Source organism: Elgaria multicarinata, chromosome 4 (genome assembly GCF_023053635.1).
Source record: "Elgaria multicarinata webbii isolate HBS135686 ecotype San Diego chromosome 4, rElgMul1.1.pri, whole genome shotgun sequence".
NCBI lineage: Eukaryota > Metazoa > Chordata > Lepidosauria > Squamata > Anguidae > Elgaria > Elgaria multicarinata.
The window spans coordinates 134,492,643-134,514,953 of record NC_086174.1 but is presented as its reverse complement, the minus strand read 5'-3'; the positions used below and the strand labels follow the sequence as shown (position 1 = coordinate 134,514,953).

The following is a 22,311-nucleotide window of genomic DNA, read 5'->3' as shown; positions in this document are numbered from 1 at the left end:
CAAGAAAAGGGGGGCGAGAAATGTAAGTTTTGCCAGGTGTTTTTGTGTGTGCATTAATTATAAAGCATTATGTATATCATTGTAGTTTTTCCATGATTCTTTAATGCATAGTTTAACTTTCTGCTAATTTCATGTACCCAGCAGCAATATATTTTTAGTGCAGAAATAAGTCACTTTTGTGGCATTAAGAGATCGTGGAGCATTGTGAAAATTAATTAAATGCTCCACACTATGAGATAACTAATACCTCGGTACCTCAGGCACAATACATTTACATACATTTAGCTTATTTCAGTGGAACTTACTTAGAGATGGCTGTGCATTTCAGATAGCAGCTTAGTGATCACGCCACCACACTATTATTAACGTTCCGCCCAGGTTCATGGCTTAAAAGAAGGCAGCCAACCACAGTCTGTATGCCATCGCAAGGGGTGTATAGAATTAGTAAGCTTCCATGATAGGGCTTATACAGCTTGACCCTAATGCCCTAACGATTAGCCTCACCCCAAAATGAGAATTCTAGAAAAGTATCTAAACATGGAGCTGAGCTTCATGTAACCCGCTGGAAAGATTTCATGTGTTTTCATGGGCTGGCATACATAAACTCAGGAAATGCTTTCATAGTCTTGCTGTAAATGGCCTTCCCAATGGTGGTAGAAGCATGCATGGCCATTCCTGTGTTATTTTGTCATATGTCTTCTGCACAAATATCTTGAGTTATCCTTCCACTTAGCATGTTCTCTGCTTTCAGAGTGATGCAGCATATACCCATCCTCAAACCTACATCTCAGCAAAGTGAGAAATCGTACAAGCGTACCCAGCACTCCTCAAAGTGTGTACCCTTGATCTACAAATGTCCCCACCCTCTCCAAATTGGACTGCCTAGATTAAAGCAGTTTAATCTATCAAAGCAAAACCCACAACCTCATTACTTTAGTGTACAGTTGTTGTCACACAGGTGCCGTGTACCATTTGACATAAATGCTATTCCATAATATATATTTTAAAAAGAGTGTTTCCTTACCTGTGGAAACATTATATTTTATCACCTGCCTTCCAGGAAAGGAGGGCAAAGGAATAACAGCCTTGACTATTTTCACGTTTCCTCTGCTACTGTTTTTTTTTTCCTGTGCAATGCCTGACTTAAATGTTTGCTTAATGTTGTCTGATGACTCACCTTCCCAAGACAACCTTTATTAAGTATAGCTTGAAAGAACTCTGCATGTGCTTTGTTCTCCTTTTTGCAAATGAACTAAAGTTTCCCCTATTTAAGAGTAGGATGCTCATATTAACTTAGTGAAGAGAAACAAATGGCTTTTAAAGCATTTATTATGTTTACAGACCTGTTCATTTGTTAAAGTGACTCTGTTTTATAATTTACCCTGTTTCCAAAGGAGAGAAAAGGGGTGTGTGGGGGAGGGTGTAGGGTTTTAGCAAGGTCACTTCATTGCTGCCTGTAACAGCTTTGATTTCCCTACAGATGCCCTGTGTGCAAAAAAAACAAAAACAAAAAATCTCATTTTGGTTTGGTTTCCATAATTATGTGTTTTTTAAAATAAAATAAAAATTAAAGGCTGTCAGTTTTATTTCCATCATAAATATTACTCATGAAGCTTGAATGCTTTGATAATGAAACTCTTCATAACTTCCAAGAAATACAAAGCACAGTTTGGGGGTTTCTAACATCCTTCCTGAGGTTGTCATTTGGAGGAGAACTCGTTTGGCATGACTCATGCAGTGTGCTTTAAAAGACTGAGAGGAGAGAGAGAGAGAGGTGAGATGGAATATATATATATATATATTCCTATGCAAAAACACTTATGTCAAATAAGGGGTCATTAGGCAGAACCAGCCCAAGCAGTCACTTGGGGCAGTCGTATTAGGGAAGCCGGTGAAGTAATGTGTGATCTGAATGACGTTTAAAGCCCTAAATGGCTTGTGACCTCGATACTTGAGGGAGCGCCCCTCCTTATATATGCCTGCCTGAGACTTGAGATCTGTTGGAGGAGCCCTTCTCCACATCCCACCAGCACAACACATTTGCTATGATGGGACAAGGGAGAGGGCTTTCTCTGTTGTGGCACCCCGATTGTGGAATGCTCTCCCCTTGGAGGCCCGACTGGTGCCAATGCTGATTTTATTCCGGCGCCAGGTGAAAACATGGCTTTTTAACAAAGGTTTTAATGGTTGAATTCACCAAGTTGGCACATTGTTTTAACTGTTTTAATAGTTTTACTGCTTTTAAATTATATATTGTTTTAACTTGGTTTATGGTTTAATTTGTTTTTAGCTGTGTATATTTACTGTTTTATACTATATGCTTTTATCTGTACACCGCCCTGAGATCTTATTGATATAGGGCGGGCTATCAATGTTTTAAATAAATAAATAGAAAACCCCATTATGACTGAGCAGTATATCCATGGAGGAGCAAAATGTCTCTGTCCCACCCTGCATTTATAGTCTTCCGTTTTCACATGTTTGACTCCTGAACTCTTCGGCATTTAACATTTTAAAAAGAGTTAATCAAAAGAATGCAAATCCTGAAATAAGCATGCACAGATTTTAGCATTTCAGGGCTTTGTTGAGTTGCTGGTTCCTCCTTGTTTATAATGTTCGTGACAATTTAACTCTGTGCTCAAAGTTTTTTCACCTGAATTAAATATCAAGATTGGCCTAAGGGTCAGGGTCAAAGCAGGACAAGTAGCTGGCCAGACTGCTCAAGTGTGACAGGGAGAAGAATTCCAGTAAGGCCCAGTTCACCACTGCTCTTGTCACTGTTGTAACTGATACAGATAGTGCCTCCTTGCTGGCATCTTCATTATCCATCAAGAAGGAGAGCAAGATAGAAGAGCAGAAAAGAATGCTGACCTGATCTCCTATGCCGGTGGGACGTAGTCCTTCCCCATCCTGCTCCTTCCTGAAAGCCCAAGGAACCAGGCTACAGAACCAGTAGAGCACCCTTTTTTGTAAACAGCAAAAGCTCCAATAGGCCTGAGGGCTGGGTTGGAGTTTTGTGAAGGCTCAAGAGAAGCATGAGGAGATGGGAAGATTGCAAAAATGAGCACATATGGCCCATTTGCCGTGTGTGTGTGTGTGTGTGTGTATTCTAAACTCTGCTTTGTATCATGACTTGCTGGGTTCTGAAAAGAATTCAGAATCTCTGTTGAGCCAGGGCAAATTAACCTGTGATCCAAGAATTGGGAATATGGTTACAACACTGGTTCAATACAACCAACAGAACCCAAAAAGCCATTATTATAAGTGTCAACTTTCTTTACTTTTTCCATGTAAAAATAGCAATGCAAATTGGTCCTTAGCTGAAAAGTTGTCAAGAAAAGTACAAATTCTATTCCTGGGGCAATGGTTATCATGTTAGTAAAGACCAATAATTCGGACAGGTCCAAAGCAAGTCCTGTGAATGGTTTAGTCTTCTGAATTAAATGGGAGCGAAATACCTGCTTGTGGAAAGCCAGCATGCCAGAGAGAGCAATTCTAACCTAGCCTTTCCGACCTGCTAGTTTTCTATTTGCAGGGAGGTTGGGTAGTGGTTGCTCTCCCCACACCTTTTAATGTGCTGGAGCATTCCAGTATGTGATTTGCCCATCTGCAGCCTCAAGGACAGAACTATTCACTAGCCCTTCAAAGATCCAGCTATATAATTTGGGCCACAGTTTGCCACAAGAAGAGGAAAAGTGCTTGGAGAACAAGTTGACTCAGGTTGAACCAAACCATATACTGAAGGCATAGTTGTACTTTGGTGCAATTTTCATGGAGCCTTTTCAGACAATATGCTAAGCCATGGTTAGGTCGCTAACCCTTTAGCAGCAAATGATTAGTGAGCAATGCAATGAATATATCTCCGGTGTCGTGAGTTCCATCCATCCCAGGTAGCATGGCCTATGGCTAGGGGTGATTGGACTTGTAGTCCAAAAACATCTGGAAGGGCACAGATGTTGTTGGACTACAACCCCTGCTTTAACACAGCATATAATTCAACACTCCTAATGTTATTGTGTGCACAGGGGCCACCTTCTCAGTGAAGTTATGCAAGATAGTGGGGGTGCCTTTTTCCTGCCGCTCACTTCCATAGCTTTGATTCATTAAAAAGAAAGAGTGGAGCATTGACGGCATTTTGACTGTTCCTTTCAGGTTCAAACCAAGTCCACCATCAATACTTCCATATATGTGTGACGTGAAAAATATTTTCTACCCAGGAGCTGGTACATTTTCCCTCTAAGGCACTGTCAATTTCTCCATCATTACTTGCCTGAATCATCATTTGACCCACTCATATGTGTCCTAATCAACACAGCAACAAAAGATGGTGGTATAAGACAATTTAAGAAAATCACCTGGACACAACTGGTTCTAAATAACAAAGTATAATGAATGATCAACCTCCCAAATACATCTTCACTATGCATGCATTTTGGCTACGTAGGAATAGCAGTCCCAGGAACTCTAAGGATCTGACTTGCACAAAGGAAAGGAAGCTTATTGGTGTTTTTGAGTATCTCTTTGGTTTCTCTCATGTCTTAAATCTACCAAGCAAACTTCCAAGTGTGTGTATAATATATCTGTAAAGATGTGTTAGAAAAGGCAGAAGGCTGGGGCTATCCTTGTGATCATCTTTGTTGGAAAAGAAATGTATTTTGTGTGTGTGTGTGTGTGTTTTCTTTCTCTTCAAATGCTTGGCTAACCAAGTGGAAAACAATCTTACTTGGAACTTCTGTATTGTTCCATTGCTGTGACATCACTTTGTATCAATGTTTTATGTCACAGAGAAGCCCAGATGGTTGGCTTAGCAAATAGATATTATAGTGTTTGTTTCTTTATTTACAGTGCTGTTCCAGTGTGGTGCTGTGTGGAGCAAGAGCTAGGGTTGTGGTATCAAACATTCTTTATGTTTGCCTAACTTGGGGCTCACGTCCACTTCTAAATTTAACTGAGTTAAGTCTGTCATGCTGAGCTGTCCTGTATTCCTAAATTGGTTTGACATGTGTAGACCACATTTGTTTGGATTTTTTCTTTTTCATTAACTGACAAGTTTCTAACTTTCAGTGCACATAGCCGCAAGCAACGCATTATGACTGTTCAACTTCCAATGAGAGTTTTCAGTTAACTTCTCCGTTAATGCAATTTTCTCTGCTGCAAGCCAGCAACCAGGTGGCATTTGGACATTGCAGTAATCAAGTGAAAACCTGAGGGCTTCCAGGGAATGACATGTGTGCTGTGGCTGATAGAACTATGGACCGTGCAGGCGGGTTCAGACTGTAGATTAAATCACTGGATGGATCTCTCTGTAGATGGAATGAAGGTTACCACTTCTCCCAGAGGAAGAGAAATAGAAATTGTTCATGTGGACAAGTTACTAAAATGTATGCAAATTGAAACTATCAATTGGCAAACGTTAGAGGGTTTTTCTCTCTCTCCTAAGGTTGCAGCCCTCCAGGGAATGAACTGAAACGTAAAAGGTTTCTTATTTGCTCTCTGAGCAAGAACATGACTTAGAAAAAAAGAAAAGAAGGTAGTCCATCAATGTCTCTTCATTGCTTCTTATTATAGATATACCAACTGAGCACTTGACTGCTAAATCTTAATACATTTGACCGTTGCTTCAAAACACAAGTCATCTTTTGTTTAATTATTTTGGGAGTTGTTTGTTTTTTGTTTTGCTTTGCTTTTTGCTGCCTTGCCATGTGTCGTGTGAGTGTATGAATGGTTTTAAAGTTCAGCACTGTACATGCAGATGTTTTTTTTCTAGCAATCGTTGCCTTAATTGAATCGGTGTCATATAGCCCTAAAGATTGGAAAAAGCTTGATTGATTTTGGTCATTAAGCTTTGTAAAGGGGTGGGTGGGTGGGTGGGCAGGGCGGGCGCTATTAATTTAGCTGATGTGGATATTAAGCTTTGGCTGTGACACTTCGGGTTAAAGAGCTACCAGTGATATAATGCCCTCTTTTCTTCTCTTGGTCCTTGATTTTGAGTTCCATCAATGTTGCACCATCACAAATAAATCGAGCACTTTTGGCACCGTTAGCAGTGTCTGCTTAGCAAAGGCCTGTGACCAAGCTGACACCACTGCTTAATCATCTAGACTTGGGGTGAAAGGAGGGGTGCTGGGTTAGGGACAGAGAGAGCAGCCTGGTCTTCCAGGTCAGAAGAGAGAGGGCGCTGGCATGATCATGGAGTGAAATTTTCTCTACACCTAAGTGCACTAGACCTGACCCTAGGAGCAAATGAAAGCTTTCAAGCTAGTAGTTTTTGCTGCCTCTTTCTATTTGGCCTGTATAATGATTAGAAATATATGATCTTCACAAGCCTTATCAGTTTAAAATGGCCTTGCCAAGTTATTGAACTGCATAGGCCATGGACTGATTAATCGTTATTCACAGAGTGGTTAATCATTGCGTTAAAGATTATGGTTGAAAATCCTAATCTTTCCTAACACTTCTGTGGGACCAAGACCTATGAAACAGACTGAACCTCACCATCTAGTCCAAAATCAAAGAAAAGCTTCTGCCCTTCCACCCCAACCCCAAAAACCTGTGGTTTTTTTATCTCCATATTTATTATTTGTTAGGGAGGCCTGTCTGGCCCCGACATCTTATGCCAGGGTTGTACAGTTAATGTGTCACAACATGCGGCCTCCAGCTGCTCCATGTGCGGCCTAGGGGAGCCCCACTGACGGAAGTGCCAGGACATCAATCCCAGGTGGAATTACTGGAGGGAGGAAGTGGTGGAGGAGGCTGTAGATAACGATGGCATGGAAGCAGTGATTCTGATTGGGCTTTAGCGGCTCCCTCCCTCAGCAACACTGAAGCAGCCTCTCTGCCCACCCTAGCAATCTTGAGCAGGGTCATTGGGATGAGGGTGAGGTGTGAACATATGAGTGTGTGTTTGCAGCTCCCAACCTACTATGTAGCTCTTGAGACCAAAAAAGTTGTGCATCCCTGCCATACGCCTTGAAGCTCCAGGTGACAATCTGGCTTTTCCAGAAAGCTTTGGGTGTAGCTGAGGCCTTCTTTCTGTTGCTGTATTTCTGGGGTTTGTCTGCTGCTGCTGCTGCTGCTATATATTTTTCTCTATGGTTCTTTGTTCTGTAGGTTCCAGTTTTAAAATAAATCTTTAAGTTGCTTTGAATTTATTTTATAAAGACTATGACGTTTAAGAAAATGAAAATTGCAGTGTAGCTGTTTGTAAGAAATAAATAGATATATTTTGTTAGACTACTGGAGCAGCCCTAACCGCTGCTGAAGGTCAACTGAGGGTGGGGCAGGAATACTGCTGGATCACCAGAGAAGAGCTCTGCTGGTGGGGTGCCATGTTCACCATGGAGCCTCCCAATATATCTTTGGAAAGCCCCACATGTTAGCAGCAGATCCAAAAACTGTGTCCTTGGGCAGGGAGAGGATGGCTGTGGATCTAACATCCAAAGCCACCGCTCCCCCTGACAGGCCCCTGATCAGGTCCTCAAGTACCACCTAGCCTAAAACACCAAAATAGGTCAAGAAGGTCCTGTCATGTCCTACCCATGGGTTTCCTACAGGCAAGCTGGCTTGGCACTGCATGAACGGATTGCTGGACTAGAAGGACCTTTGATCTGATCCAGCAGAACTCTTCTTATGAATGTGGCAATTTTACAGATGCCAGATTATGGCACAAGTGTCAGGTAGACAGACATACGATAACATATCATAGACTTTGGGTCGTGAAAGAAAACTTCTGGGCAAAAGCACCCTGAAGCCCAACCTAAATGTTCGTTCCTGACTATGGTTGCCACCAAAAACCTCTCTTTCACACAGGGAGTATTAGATATCCTCATTGTGTATGTTCTGGTCAAACTCTGTGAAAGGTTCACATGCTATCCCCGGGGCACTGAATGCTCTCATGCAGATTCATATTAGTGACCAGCATGGATTAATTTAAACTTTACTCTGTGACACGGGTTACTCATATGGGAAAGATCTTTTTCAATGGCAACTTTGGTGGGTGTGTGGGTGTGAGGAATAATAGCTGCATTGATCCTAATTTTTAGCTGTGTTGAGCGTAAGAAAAGTGATGCTAGATGCAAAATAAATAAAAATAACTAAGGTAACATAAAATCCTCTTGAAACTAATGTAGTAAATTGACTCCTGGCATATGAGATGAGGGATTAAGGTAGGAACTGTGATAGGCTATTGTAATGAGCCTGGGACTGGCTCATGAGCCACTCAGTGCTGAGTTTAACCTCCATGATTAAAGGAACAGCAATATGTAAGCATTGTGGAGGAGAGAGAAATGTTGAGACTAGGACACCTGGCTGGTTTACAAAAGCCCTGAGAGCATCATGGGTCATTCTCCTAGGAGGCCTTGCTAGGTTAACGAAAGGACATCAGGTAGAAATATATTATAAAAATAAATAGAGAAGGTCAAAGTTCATTCTTGGTATTGGTGAAATTATGAGGAAACATTAATTGGTTTTAATTGTTTGTTTGTGTTTTCATTGTGTGTGTTTAATTGTGGGTTTGTTTTTTGCTTTTATGTTACATTTTAATTAAGATTTTGTTTTTAATCTGTATTTTAAGTTGCCTCGTGCACCAGTATTTGGCGAAAAGGTGGGATATGAAATACTTAAATACATACATTCAAGCTGAGGAATAATCTGAGAGACCATACAGATGGTGGCAGGCCATGCTCCAGTAGCAGACTCTTGGCCCGATGGCCACACTTCTTTGCCCCACATTAGTTCCAGCAAAGTGTTCATTTATCTTGCAATTGGGGTTCTCTTGTATGTTTATGGGGAAAGTCAACTTTGCCTTTTGGCATCCAGACCTCTTGAGTTGGCCCTCCCTCTGCTCTGTGTCAATTGCTTTCATTTCCTCAAAGTGCTGCAGGAATTTTCCCAATATCATATTTTGGGATTGCTAGCAAGGATCTATCTCATTGCTTGTTCCCTTTCTTCCTTTACCCACATTAGGAGAATGTATTGCTTTTATCCATGCCTCTGACATGTGATCTGAAATGAGTTCCTTTTAAAAGGCTGGGAATGATGGGAGTTGCAGTCCAACACACCTGGAGAGGCAGCAGGCTGGGGTGATAAGCTGCTCTGGAATTGAACTGTGCCTACCTCAACCTCATTTGAAGACTGTAGTTTTCTGCATAAACTGTGATTTACCATTGCTTGTCTGCATCTCTTATTTCTTCAGCAAACGCCATGTACCTGGGAAGTGACGAGATGAGGGCGATCAAAGAGAGAGACAATGCTAATATAAGAAAGCATTTAAAGAAGGTAATCCTTCGCTTTTCACACTTTTCATAAATTACCCATTTACAGTTACTATACTGCTGTGCTTTTCAGAATCCAAACAGTTCTATTCTGACCTCCAGTTTTATGTGGCTATGTCTGCATGTATTTATTTCAAACATGTTCTGTATCTCACCTTATCTTGTAATATATTCAATATCACAGCACTGACATCTAAAATATATTAATATCACAACATTAAAATAACACAAACGTCTGACAGCCTCAAGGTAAGTTAAGTAAAGGTCTAAATAGTTAGAAGATATATTCCTCCTGGTGCTTCGTTGTTAAAAATGGCAAACTTAAAATATGAAATACATATTTAAAACCGATTGGAACTGCATCAGAATAAAACCAAAATAAGAAGCAGATATTTTATCTAAATATAAATATCTGCATCAGTCAGCCATTATACTGTACTACCCATTTTTATATCTGATGCATAACTGATATCTCTGGTTCATGTAGGCTTGTGCATTGCATATTGTGCATATACCTCTGAAGTTAGTGCAGTGCACAAGCCTACATGAACCAGAGATATCAGTTATTCATCAGATATAACTTGGGAGTCAAGCCTCTTGAAGACAGGAGGGAATGCCTAATCTCCTGTCTTTTTGCCACATTTTTGAAGACTTATAGGAGCCAACTTTTGGTCCTATTGGAAATCCCTGTATCTGGGGCATAAAAAGGTTCTTTTAAAATTTGCTTAATAAGTTTTTAAAAATCTGCATATAATTCTTTCCCCACTGATGACGACCTTTATGGTTGAAACGCGTTTGAGATTTATGTTTGATGTTTGTTGTGTGTGGTCCATTCTGTTTAAATTTTAAGTGTACATATTTGCTTTAAGATTAAATATATTTTCTACCAACACATGATTTTATTTAAACAGGCATAGTTATACCAAAATTTGATATACTGTTTTTACCAGTTTCCTTAAATCTATTTTGCTTTCAGGTTTGTTTTTGGTTTAAGATAACGCTTTTTATCAGATATCCGCTGCCTAGCCTTGCTCCGGAGCTGCAGCGGAGGCGTGGCCAGGCGAATGGCAAAACCTGATTGGTCTCTGTCCTCCTGGTATCAGAAACCCCGGGCTTTTGCTGTGGCATGAGGATTAGCCACTGCCGCCCCGCAGCAGCGAAAATGCAGGGTTTCAACGCATCACGGCGGCAACCTGCTGCCTTATAGACAGCCCCTGTCTTCACGGTGCTGAGTTGCCGCCACTCCACCGCCAGACCCCGCAGTATCACTGGTGCGGGATGGTGGCAAGAAGTACAGATGCAGAGAGGCAGCTCAGGCTTTTATGATTTTATGGGCCTGTTCAGAAGACACCTTAAACCATGGCTTTAACCACTGTGGTTAAGCCAGAAAGCTAGGTCGTGTTCATAAGACACCTTAAACCATGGCTTTAACCACAGCGAATAAGGCTTTTTGCTTTATTCATCATGGTTAAAACCATGGTTTAAGGTGTCTTCTGAATGGGTCTATGATAGTTTTAATTCCTATATTTTTAAGTTGGTAAACCGCCTTGTACACCTGTTGGGCCAAAGATATGAGAGGAATAATTTCACTAACAAAAATAGTACGTTTTTAATTTTGTTTTTTATAGATTTCAGGAGCTCAAAGCAACCTTTGCAAGCCACGGAGAACAGTATTTCGCCTTACGTTTGGTTGGGTTGGGGAGTTTCTGTGAATATTTTAAAACACTGACCTCTTCTGTGAAGATTAACAATTACTCTAGCTCTGCTTCCTCTTTGATATATCCTTCTCAGAATATCTTTCTATGAAGCAAAACCCAGTTGACTTCAGTGTGATTCACCTTATGCTCATTATAGTTGTAAAGTATGCTTTACTTCCTTTCTTAATTAAGGGCCATGGCAAGCAGCAAGTGTCTTGCAGGTGCTTTCGTCCGTTTCTATTTGTTTTTCTGGACTATGTCAATCCAGGCAGTGCGTTGGCACCTGAGAACCTGCTTTGAAACCCTGTGTTTTATTGGTTCCTCTGTGTCATTGCACTTTTAAAGTGGCACGCTGTACCCAGGAAAACAAAAATTTTAAGAAGTTGAGGCAACGTTATAGAAAGTTGGCGAGTACGCAACAGAGCCAGATGCAAGGGTAAAGTTAAATCTCTCTCCCTCTCCCTCTCTCTCTCTCTCTCTCTCTTTTAATTCTTCCTTCTAATAATTTCTGGGAATGTGAAAATTAGAGGAGAAATGTGAGTTGGCATGAAGTTAAACCTGAAGTGTACTGAGAGTAAAAGTAGGTTTGACTAATAAAGGGTTGGAAGTTTACAAGAACAGGAACTAGAGTCCAAGTTGCTATAGAGTTGGCAAGTTGTCACTTCGAAAAATTTATGCTGCTTAGTAGTCAGTGTGATCATAAGTGTAATGCCAATCTTAACACCTGACAGTGCCAGCTGCTGTGGAAGAGAAAAGTTATTCCTGGACCCCATTTGCATGTTGTGTGCTGAAGGAGGTGAGAGAAGAGACACTAAATTATTCCTGTCTTTCAAGCCCAGTTTTACAGCATAATTAGTACAAGTCAAGGAGTAAGAGAAAATATGGTTCTTCTCAAAGTTGGGTGTCCCAGATGCAGCAATGCTGACAGGTAAGGGGGCTGGAAGGGAGCCGGAACCATCTTTCGTTCATTAGCAGAAGTAGGTCACTAGGTTTCAAGTCAGAAACAATTCACACAAGATGATTTGCAAAGAGGAGGATTTTAAGTAGGCAACTGAAGTCCAGATACTCATTTCACGTAATGTAGGTGCACCAAGGTCTACTACAGGACAAATGGTGATGAACATAAAATTTGAAACAAATAACCATTTGTTTCAACAAATATTGACCATTTCGCATATTCAAGACCAGTTCATACACTCATTAGCTGGGGATTCTGTGCTCTCAGTGGGCAGCAGTACGCCACTCCACAAGACGAAAGAACATAAGAAGAGCCAGGCTGGATCAGACCAAAGGCGATCTAGTTCAGCATTCTGTTTCCACAGTGGCCACACAGCTGCCTGTGGAAAGCCCCAAAGCAGGGCATGAGTGCAACAGCACCCTCCTGTTCATGTTCCCCAGCAACTGTTATATAGAGACATGCTGCCTCCAAAATTGGAGGTAATATATAGACAACGTACTAGTAGCCATTGATAGCCTTCTCCTCCATGAATTTGCCTAATCCCCGAGTTAGTGGCCATCACTACATCTTGTGGTAGCAAATTCCATATTTTAACTACGTATTGTGTGAAATACTTCCTTTTTGTCTGTCCCGAATCTCCCATGGGAGATCATATGGATGTAATATGGAAAATAAGCAATATGCACATGTATTCAGTTTGCTGGGCCTCAAATTTGCATTGAATGCGTTCCTCCATCCCCAAATGTGTCAGTGATAGTGGTAACTTGAGTACATAGACCTAGGTGAATGCACATTATTGTATACACCCAGTACATGGTGCACATGCCCCTCAAACCCCATACGCAGAGTCCCTTCAATTGGCTTCATGGCCTTCTGGAAGAAGCCTCCTTCCTACACTACTAGTTCTCCACAAATCGTTTGCGGGAACTTGAACAGTGACCTTCATTGTAGCACAAGGGGCTGTAACATGGTGGTAAAGCGCGTCTTTTGCATACATCTTTAATCCCTGACCTCTCCCAGTAGGGCGATGCCAGTCAGTGTAGACAGTATAGGCCCCTTCCTATGTCTCTGTGACGAGCTGCTGATGGAAGGCAAAGGGTGAAGCAGCACTGCATGTGTGCAAAAGCCCTTCAAGTGCAAGCAACTAAGGGGCATTTTTCTATCATGGCCTGCGGATTTTAATTTTAAAGGATTTTGCACTGCAAAATTTAAGGCAGAATACTTTTGAAAAAGCCTCTCTTTCCCCCAGATTAATGAAGCTCTGTTCTTTTAAAGCACGGGCTCATTTTGTTAAACCAGTTTGAAAAAAGCAAAAAAGCAAACTGAAGCAGCCAAAACCAATCTTGAGCTGGTTTTATTGAAACAGCTGGTCTGGAGTTGCCCAGTTTTCTTGACCCAGTGTCCAAAGCTGTCCACAGCAGTTTAATAGTTATTGCCCTTGAAAGGCTCATAATCTGGAAAGCAGCAGTACGGAAGACACTACAGATGCATACTCTCTGCCCACAGCCAGAGTAAATTACTTCCCTCCAGTTGTGGAAAATCTTCCAAATACACTGTATGAATAGATCTAAAATGGTCTCCACAGCCAGGAACACCTTTTATTTTGGCAGGTCCTGTATGCTTTTTGGACTGCATACTGCTGAAGTCCGGAGTGGAAGTTAAGAAAGCTGCACATGAGGATTTTTCGACACGTACCCTTTAAGTATGCTCTGGCACATGTAGCAATATCCAAAATTTCTCTCCCACATGCTCAAATTAGTCTTTCTGTGACACACACAGGATTTGAGAAGGAATATTGAAAGGTAGGCAGAAACTGAACTTGTGGGAAACGGAAGATGAAGAGAGTGGCTATTGTGAGTTACAAAATAAGCATTGTTATATGTTCATATGTTATATTCAAGTCACGATAGTGGTTTCTTCATGTGAGCAAATTACTTTAAATCAACTTCCGTGAGCAGTGATGTGGGGTACTAAATGTGCATGGGCTGTTAAATGTTTATATCAGGGTTCTTAGCCACCTTGAGCACTGTTGTCTTAGGGTCAAGGAAAAAGGAAAGGAACCTCTCGTGCAAGCATTTGAGTCATTGCTGACTCCTAGAGGGACACCTGCTTTCACTGACGTTTCCTTGGCAGACATTTTGGAGTGGGGTAGTTTGCCATTGCCTTCCCCGGTCGCAGTTACCTTTCCCCCAGCTAGCTGGGTACTCATTTTACCTACCCTGGAAGGATGGAACGCTGAGTCGACCTGAGCCGGCTGCCTGAGAACCAGCTTCTGCTGGGATCGAACTCAGGCCATGGGGAGAGTTTCGGCTCCTGTAACTGCCACTTATATCTCTGCACCACACAACGCTCTGTAGGGTCAAACCATGTGTAAAATTTACCTGTGATGTGTGTGTGTGTGTGTGTGTGTGTGTGTGTGTGTTATATATTCATTCAATTTGTACCCCAAATTTCCACTAAGTAAGCTCGAAGGGCTCATCTACACCAAGCAGGATATTCCACTATGAAAGCGGTAAGAAAGCAGTATATAAAAGGCAGGAGCCACACTACTGCTTTTTAGCGATATTGAAGTGCACTGCAGGATCTACACGACTGCTTTATAGTGGTACTGAAGTGCACTGACAACTGTTGGGGGCCATGACACATCTACACCAAGCAGGATATGACACTATGACAACGGTATATGGTATGTGTCAACGGGCCCCAACAGTTGTCAGTGCACTTCAATACCACTATAAAGCAGTAGTGTAGATCCTGCAGTGCACTTCTTTCATACCACTTTCATAGTGGAATATCCTGCTTGGTGTAGATGAGCCCTAAGTGAGTTGCAGTCACTTTGTAACAGAGTTCATTGGAAGTGGGGTCTAGTATTCTTTTATTTTACAGGGATCCTGATGAACATTTTAATTAAAATTCATAGGGCTGAATTCAATTATAATTTAGTTTTCCTCAAGAGATGTTGCTGCTGGAGGCAGAAAATCCACCAGCTGATCTCTGTATGGCAGAGGCATTTTATGAGAGAATTCCTGTATGTGAAGTGCTTTTGGGTTAACACCAACACTTCAACTTACAGCCAAGTGGCAATGCATGTCGAGTCCAAAACACAAAGTAGAATCCCAAAAAGCAGAAGATTTTATTCATTTTCATTATTTTATCACGGGTGGAAAAAAGAGGAGATTGGTCATTCTGCAGAGGCCTGCATCAGCCTGTAGCTGTCCCCATCCTTATTTCCTAAGAATATCACTGATCCCCAGAGATCCAAATAACATTTGCATGGGCTAATTTATACTTCTACATGCAAATTTGGAAATAATTTAAACAAAAATACAGTGCATCTCACCATAGTGTGGAACTCTGTGACCAGGTGAGCAGTGTGTCTACATGTTCAGTCTGCTGTTCAGGTGCTTCTCTGGATGGACAACAATTCTTATGGTCTTCATCAGTAAGCCAGAACTGGACACGACTAACCCTTCAGTTAGAGAACACCTCCCTGGCCAATGGCTGGTTGGCCACTGTGTGAACAGAGTGCTGGACTAGATGGACCCTTGGTCTGATCCAGCATCAGGGCTCTTCTTATGTTCTTAACTGGAAAACAGTCCTATGTAGAAGAGGATACATGGCCACCCTATGAAGACATGGATGCTTGCTATACATTTAGTTATTTTCTTTTTCTGAGGCAGTCATAGAACAGGGTGAGGGATTTTTTTCTTGTTGTTGTCAGAAGCTTACACTTTCTTAAGTGGTCATAATTCAAATGCCACTAGAATGAACTGCAGGAAATCTTCATTATTTTCTTCGAAACTCTTTAAATGTAAACATCCTGTTGATAACAATCTCATATTCTTTCAGTATTTGCACAGCATCTGCCATCATTGTGTGTATCTTAATCCTTATAGAATGTTTAATGAAATTGCATTTGATAACATGTTCAAGACGCCTCCTAAAAAGTTTAAAATTGGATTACGGTAGAAAGTACATGGGATTAACTGGTAGAACAAAATTTAAAGTTTTTGTTTTTGAATGTTTGTTGGGGGGTTGGTGGCTAATATATATTGGTGGCACTGAATTATGAACTTATTCTACAGTTTGAAAATATGTAGGTATTCTTATGAATCTAGTGCAATTGGTGTAAAGGAAGAGCGCCCAGCACCCAGCTGGCTTCTTGACTGGATTTAGCACAGATCCCCAGGCACAGACACTCACAGCTCACAACGTGAGGTTTAAGACCATTTATTAGGAAAAGGGTAGGAATACATGGGATTAGCAGGATAAAAATATAATAAAAGCATGCATATACATAAGAACCCAGCGCAGGCAAGCTAAAACTAAGACTACAATCTCATACGTCACCCCAGACCGATCTCAGCCGACACCCCCTGTTCCCTTCACAGGGGACATCTTTATACCATCCTTTTCACTCCTTTCCCCCCTCCCTTCAGCTTTGATGCATGGAGTGTCTTCACACCTCTCGCTTGGGCCGTTTAATCACTCAAGGACAGACAGTTACAACCAGCCTGGCTCCAGTCTTCTCCCCCATACAGCTGCCTGGTTTCCTTATCTCTCTTCCTATGAAACCATAAAATTTACAAATTAAAAGACATTCCAGTTCCAAGTCCCAGTTAACCCTCACCTTACCCTTACACCTCCCCCCTTAAGATGGAATTTCTAGAAAATTCCATCCTATCTCCCCCGTTCTTTTCCCGGTTTACACATTGACCCCTTTTTCTTTTATTCTCTTGTTTGTGCCCACGCAGGGGCAGGGGTTTCTCACACCGTCCCTCGACTTCTCCCTCTCGCCCAAAGCTTCGGGACAACCCATCGGCCACGACGTTATCCTTGCCCTTAATATGGGAAATGATGAGCTCATAATCCTGTAGCGCCAAGCTCCATCTTAACAACTTCTGGTTGGTATTTTTCACCTAGGACAGCCAGCACAGCAGGGAATTATCTGTTTGTATTTGGAACGGTCGACCCCAGAGGTATGGGTGTAATTTCCCCACTGCCCACACGATGGCCAAGCACTCCTTCTCAATAGTAGCCAATGTCTCCCGCGGCAGCAGCTTTTTGCTGATGAACGCGATGGGCTGGAGCTGCCCCCCTCTCCTTCCTGAAACAGCACCGCTCACAACCCCGCTTCGGAGGCGTCCGTTTGCACCACGAATGGCCGATCGAAGTCAGGAGCCCGAAGAATGGGCGTGCGCTTTAACTTTTCCTTTAACCCTTCAAATGCCCACTGGCAGGCCTCCGTCCACTGCACCCTCACTGGCTGTCTCTTTTTACACAAGTCGGTCAAGGGGGCCACTAGCTGGCTAAAGTTGGGAACAAATCTACGATAGTAGCCCGCTAACCCCAAGAAGGACTGGACCTGTTTTTTAGTTTGGGGAGTGGGCCACTGTTGGACTGCCTCCACCTTGGCCTCCAGGGGTTTTAGTGCTCCCTGCCCCACCCGATGCCCCAAATACATCACTTCTCCCCTTCCAAATTGGCATTTGGAGGCCTTCACGGTTAACCCAGCCTCCCGCAGCCGCCCCAGCACCTGGGTCAGATGTTCTAAGTGCTGCTCCCAGGTGTCACTAAACACCGCCACGTCATCCAGGTAAACACACAAAAAGGCCCCCAACCCCTCTAGAACCCGGTCCATAAGCTTCTGAAAGCCTCCCGGGGCATTCGAGAGCCCGAACGGCAACACTGTGAACTGATAGTGCCCCCTAGGGGTAGAATGTTAAAAGACATTCCAGTTCCAAGTCCCAGTTAACCCTCACCTTACCCTTACAATTGGTAAATTAAAAATCTATCTACAAGACTCAGTTTGTGGCTAGTACAGTATTTTGAAGAGTTAGCTCTGTTTCTATAATTTGTTTCTTTGATTTATCAGTGGTGGTGCGAGACAGCTCAGGTTAAAACTGGATTATATATTTTTTTTCTGCTCTCACATTACAGAATATTGTACTATGTTGTTATTATGAACTTCTGCTCAGCAGAAATTCTTTATATTTAAGTAGCACTTAGAGAAGGACAGGGACTGATGAACATCTTCTGCACCAGATCATTTCTAGGGCTGCAGCATTTAGCTGATTAATCACTTAGGTTAAGTGATTAAAAATTGTTTGATCAATTGAAAATGTGCTCTTCATTTAATGAACAGTCTTTTTTTAAAAAAAAGAAGAGAATTATTTGTAGAAAAATTGTAGATCTTAATTGGTTAAAAAACATAAAATGAATTGGCTGAAGCTGCAGTCCTGCAATCACATAGCTGGGAATACTCCCACTGAACGCAACGGTGAGGCTGTCTTTATGGCGGACGGCAAGTTGCCACCATGATTATCCAAAACTCTGAACTTTTGCTGCTGCAGAGCAGCAGTGGCTAATCTTTTTTTATATTTTTATTAAGCACATTCCACAGAACATAGCCTTATATCACAAACAATATCTGTACAATTCAACAGTTATCCAGTAAGCTGTTCATACATTAATCTAGCAGTAACATACATACATTTATGATTAGCAGAGCAAAGTCCAGAGTACAGCCAGTACTATCATTAAACCCAGGAACAAATTTCCTTGGGTGCCAGTCACAGGCTTCATGGCGATGTTACACCAAGCACAATCAAAGGTAATTTAAGCTGCATCTTCAAATACCATTATTTCCCATGGAGAAAACATGAATTTCATCTTATACATGCATTAAAAAAGGTAGTTCTACATAAATACCTGTGTCTTTAAGGACTACAATAGGAAGTCGTTCATATTGCAGCTATTCAATGACACAGGGGGACGTTGCCCAGCAATAACTTAAAGGATACACAGTATGTCTAGAGAGTTTGCTTTCATATAGGTAATAGCCTATAAGTAATAGCCACGGCCAATCATACTTTTAAAGAAAGAAGGAATCCCAATGATGTGTGCTAGGTTTCTCAAAATAAATGGTAAGTTAATCTTGACCCTGCAGGGAAAGCACAGGGTTTCCCACACAGGTCATGTCCCCTGTCCTCTGCCCAGGCAGATGGCAGCCAATAAGGGGTCACCATCTACCTGGCCACACCTCCGCTGCGGCTCAGGAGCAGGGCTTAAGGGGCTGTCTTGACGTTACTTTGCGCATCCTCAATTTACTCTGGAGAAAAAAGGGGGTAACAACCCCGCCTTTTTTGCTCCACAGCTTCAGCGGAAAGTCCCAGGATGGGAGTGCGATTGCTGCTGTGTCGCATAATCGCCGCCGCACCACCATGCACCCACCCCAGGGCTTTCCAAGCATTTAGACAGCCCCAAAGCTTACTTTTGAGTGGACATGAATAGAATTGCACTTTAAGATGACCTTCATGGTCCCTTCCAATTCTCATCATTCATTGTGGACGACACTGGTTGCCGGTTGGGCATTTGTATCGTGGAATATTTATTGAATAGGCTGTAGGTCTGGCCCAGCGTGGACAAAAATGCCCTATCCTGTGTTTGCTACCAATCCTGAGATGGGGGCTATTTCATTAGGACAGTGGAAGAAGAGCAAAGGGCTAAACCTCACATCCCCACATGTCATGGTCTAATTAAAATCCCCCCCTCTGTGCCTGCTATTCGTGGGGTTGTTGTTGTTGTTTTTTAAAAAAATGGACATAATTTCAAATGATGCATTTAGCTTCACATCTATTTTGCTCCTAAAAGCAAAAAAAAAAACACAAAAAAAACACCAAGCATTGGAATATACCAGTCCTTTCCCCCCCACAAACAATACAAACAATACAATATAAGATAATATCCCATAATACATAATAATACATACTAAACAAATTAATAAACATATATTTTTAACTTAATTCTGTTTAATCTAATCATTGATTAACATTAACGTGCTCCCTCAACCCAGGGATCTTATTCTGATTTCCAAAATCTCATTAATTCCTCTGGAGGTGTTTTCCCTCTCCCCTTTAATAATACAAAGTCCAAAAACTGTTTCCATATTACTTTAAAATCATTACTTCAAATTCAAAATCGATCCAAAGGGAGAGGCGGGTAAGAAATAAATAAAATTATTATTATTATTATTATTATTATTATTATTATTATTATTATTATTATTCATTTTTATCATTCCTCTTCTCACTCTCATGTTACATGTTAGTTTGTCGTTAATAGCAATATCCCATATTTCTCTGTACCAATCTTCTATATGATAATCCCATTGAACCTTCCAGTTCCTGGATATCATTAATCTTGCAGCTGTTAACAAATTCGTTATCAATTCTTTTATCTCTTGATTACAATTCAGTTCTCCATACACTGATAACAATGCCACAGTTGGTGTCTCTTCTTTCTCCATTCCTATAATTTCTTTTATCTCATTAAACACCATTTTCCATAATTTTTGTACAAATTTACATTCCCACCACATGTGTAAATACGATCCTTTCTCTTGACACCCTCTCCAACATAATGCCTAAAAGATGTTTCCTTGGAGGCTAATCATCTTGATTCCAAGGGGAATTTTCACTTCCATATTGTTATGTTAGTTGTGCAAATTTGTGCTCCAATCCAGCATGAAAGATCTGTATGTAGAAGAAAGCTGTCTCACTTGGGTTTTCCTGCATGCAAGGAACTTTGCACGCGGACTGAATGCACAACCATATGCAGAGTGCCCAGTGCAATCCCCATTCTGTAGTGCAGGTTGTAGATAGTGATATGCTTTCACATCTGTCACAATCCAAGTGTGTACCCCATCTGCCATTCTATGACATTGTGATTATCACTTGATTGAGATGTTTTGCTGAAATGTGCTTTAGAAACTTTGGCTTCATTTAAGCAATTCTGGGCATTGTCATCATCATCATCATCATAATTTATTATCTTTAGTACTCCTAATGTGTAAAATGCTTTATACACATGTTTAATGTATAAAATGCTTTATATGTGTAAAATGCCATGGTGCAATAGTGTGGGTCATTGTTATATCTGTTTCATTAAATGGAATCTAGGGTTAAGGTCATCTACTGAGTTGGAAATGTTATCCTGATGCCGCATTCTTGTTTTTTTGTCTAACAGTTGGATTTATTTCTCTCCCTCTCTTTTTCTCCTTCTATTTTTCTCCTTTGGTTTTTAGCTGACTTTTTACTATGGAGCTACAGACGCCTGGTGTCCTGTGCACTTCTATGAAGACATGAAGACGGAATTTCCAGATGGAGACATCCGATTGTGCGAGAAAGGACTACGCCATGCTTTTACACTAGACAGCTCCAAAGAGGTGGCTGAAATGGTTGTAGACTGGGTTCAAGATGATTTGGCCAAACTGTAAATGCAGATGGAGCAGATAAAGGGGTTGGGGGGATGTTTAATTCTTTTTGTGGGTGTCTAACTGTCCTTGAAAAGGTTCACCACTGAGAATCGCAGCTTCTTTTCTCTAAAAAATGTAGTATAACTTTGTGGCCCAATGTGCAGTCCCATTGACAAGAGTCCTGGGGCGGATCCGCACGTCGGCCCCAGAGCGCATTTATGCGACTCTAGGGCACCCCAGAAACGATAGTCTGTACTTGCCTGTAAAAAGAAACTAGGAAGAGACGGAGACGCCGCCGACGCCACCGCCCAGCTCTCCCCGGCCGGCTCCTCGACCGAGACGGAGAGCTCGGCGGAAGAAGGTTGGGTAGACAGCGGAAGAAGCTCTCTACCCCCGCCTTCTTCAAAAAGAACTCTCCAAGCCGGCCGGGGAGAGCTGGGTGGCGGCGGCGGCGGCTCTGTCTCTTCCTAGTTTCTTTTTACAGGCAAGTACAGACTATCGTTTCTGGGGTGCCCTAGAGTCGCATAAATGCGCTCTGGGGCCGACGTGCGGATCCGCCCCTGCTGAATGCTCAAGTTGTGCTTCGAAGTGCCTGGACTGGATTTTGCCAAATGCAAAACTGGACTTTAAAAAGTATAAGGTACTGGCCCAATGGCAGTCACTTCTGTATTCTAAACTAGCAGCAGTGTTGCCAATTGTGAGAGAGGTGCAATATCCCATTGGTAGAAGGCATGATCGAAGGTGAGTTTGCACATGCATTCTGCAATGAGGATTTTTCAACCTCAAGGGACTTTAGTACGGTTGTCCATTGCAAGGAAATCCAGCCCTTTGGGGCCTTGACAGATCCCTGTGAAGGATCCAGCTCGGCTTGAATTTGCAAGCTGAGCTGCTTGCCAGTTCCCGAAACCCAGGAACTTTGCCAGCTTTTTTGCACAAAATGGCAGGAGTCCCTGTTTCTGGCATTGCCACCCCTGCTGTGCACAAACCCCTCACACCCTCCTTGCCGACAAGGTCCTGGGAAAGGGAGAAGCAGCCAAGTTGAGCCAACTGGTGGATGTCGACCTGGGGTCCGGGGGCGGAGACAAAGCTCACCAAACTCCTCTCTACAAACGGATTCCTCCGACATCC

At 42.0% G+C, this 22,311-nt stretch overlaps 1 protein-coding gene across 1 annotated transcript in view; it reads left to right on the top strand.

Moving 5' to 3' along the window:
• The window catches only part of LDAH (lipid droplet associated hydrolase), a 106,038-nt gene extending 84,677 nt beyond the window's left edge, over window positions 1-21,361 (top strand). Inside the window, exons 6-7 of the mRNA XM_063125218.1 lie at window positions 9,194-9,276; window positions 21,013-21,361. Coding sequence (XP_062981288.1) covers window positions 9,194-9,276; window positions 21,013-21,204 — 275 coding nt within the window. The 3' untranslated portion in view covers window positions 21,205-21,361. The remainder of the gene's footprint in view (window positions 1-9,193; window positions 9,277-21,012) is intronic.
• Window positions 21,362-22,311: the final 950 nt, after the last annotated feature.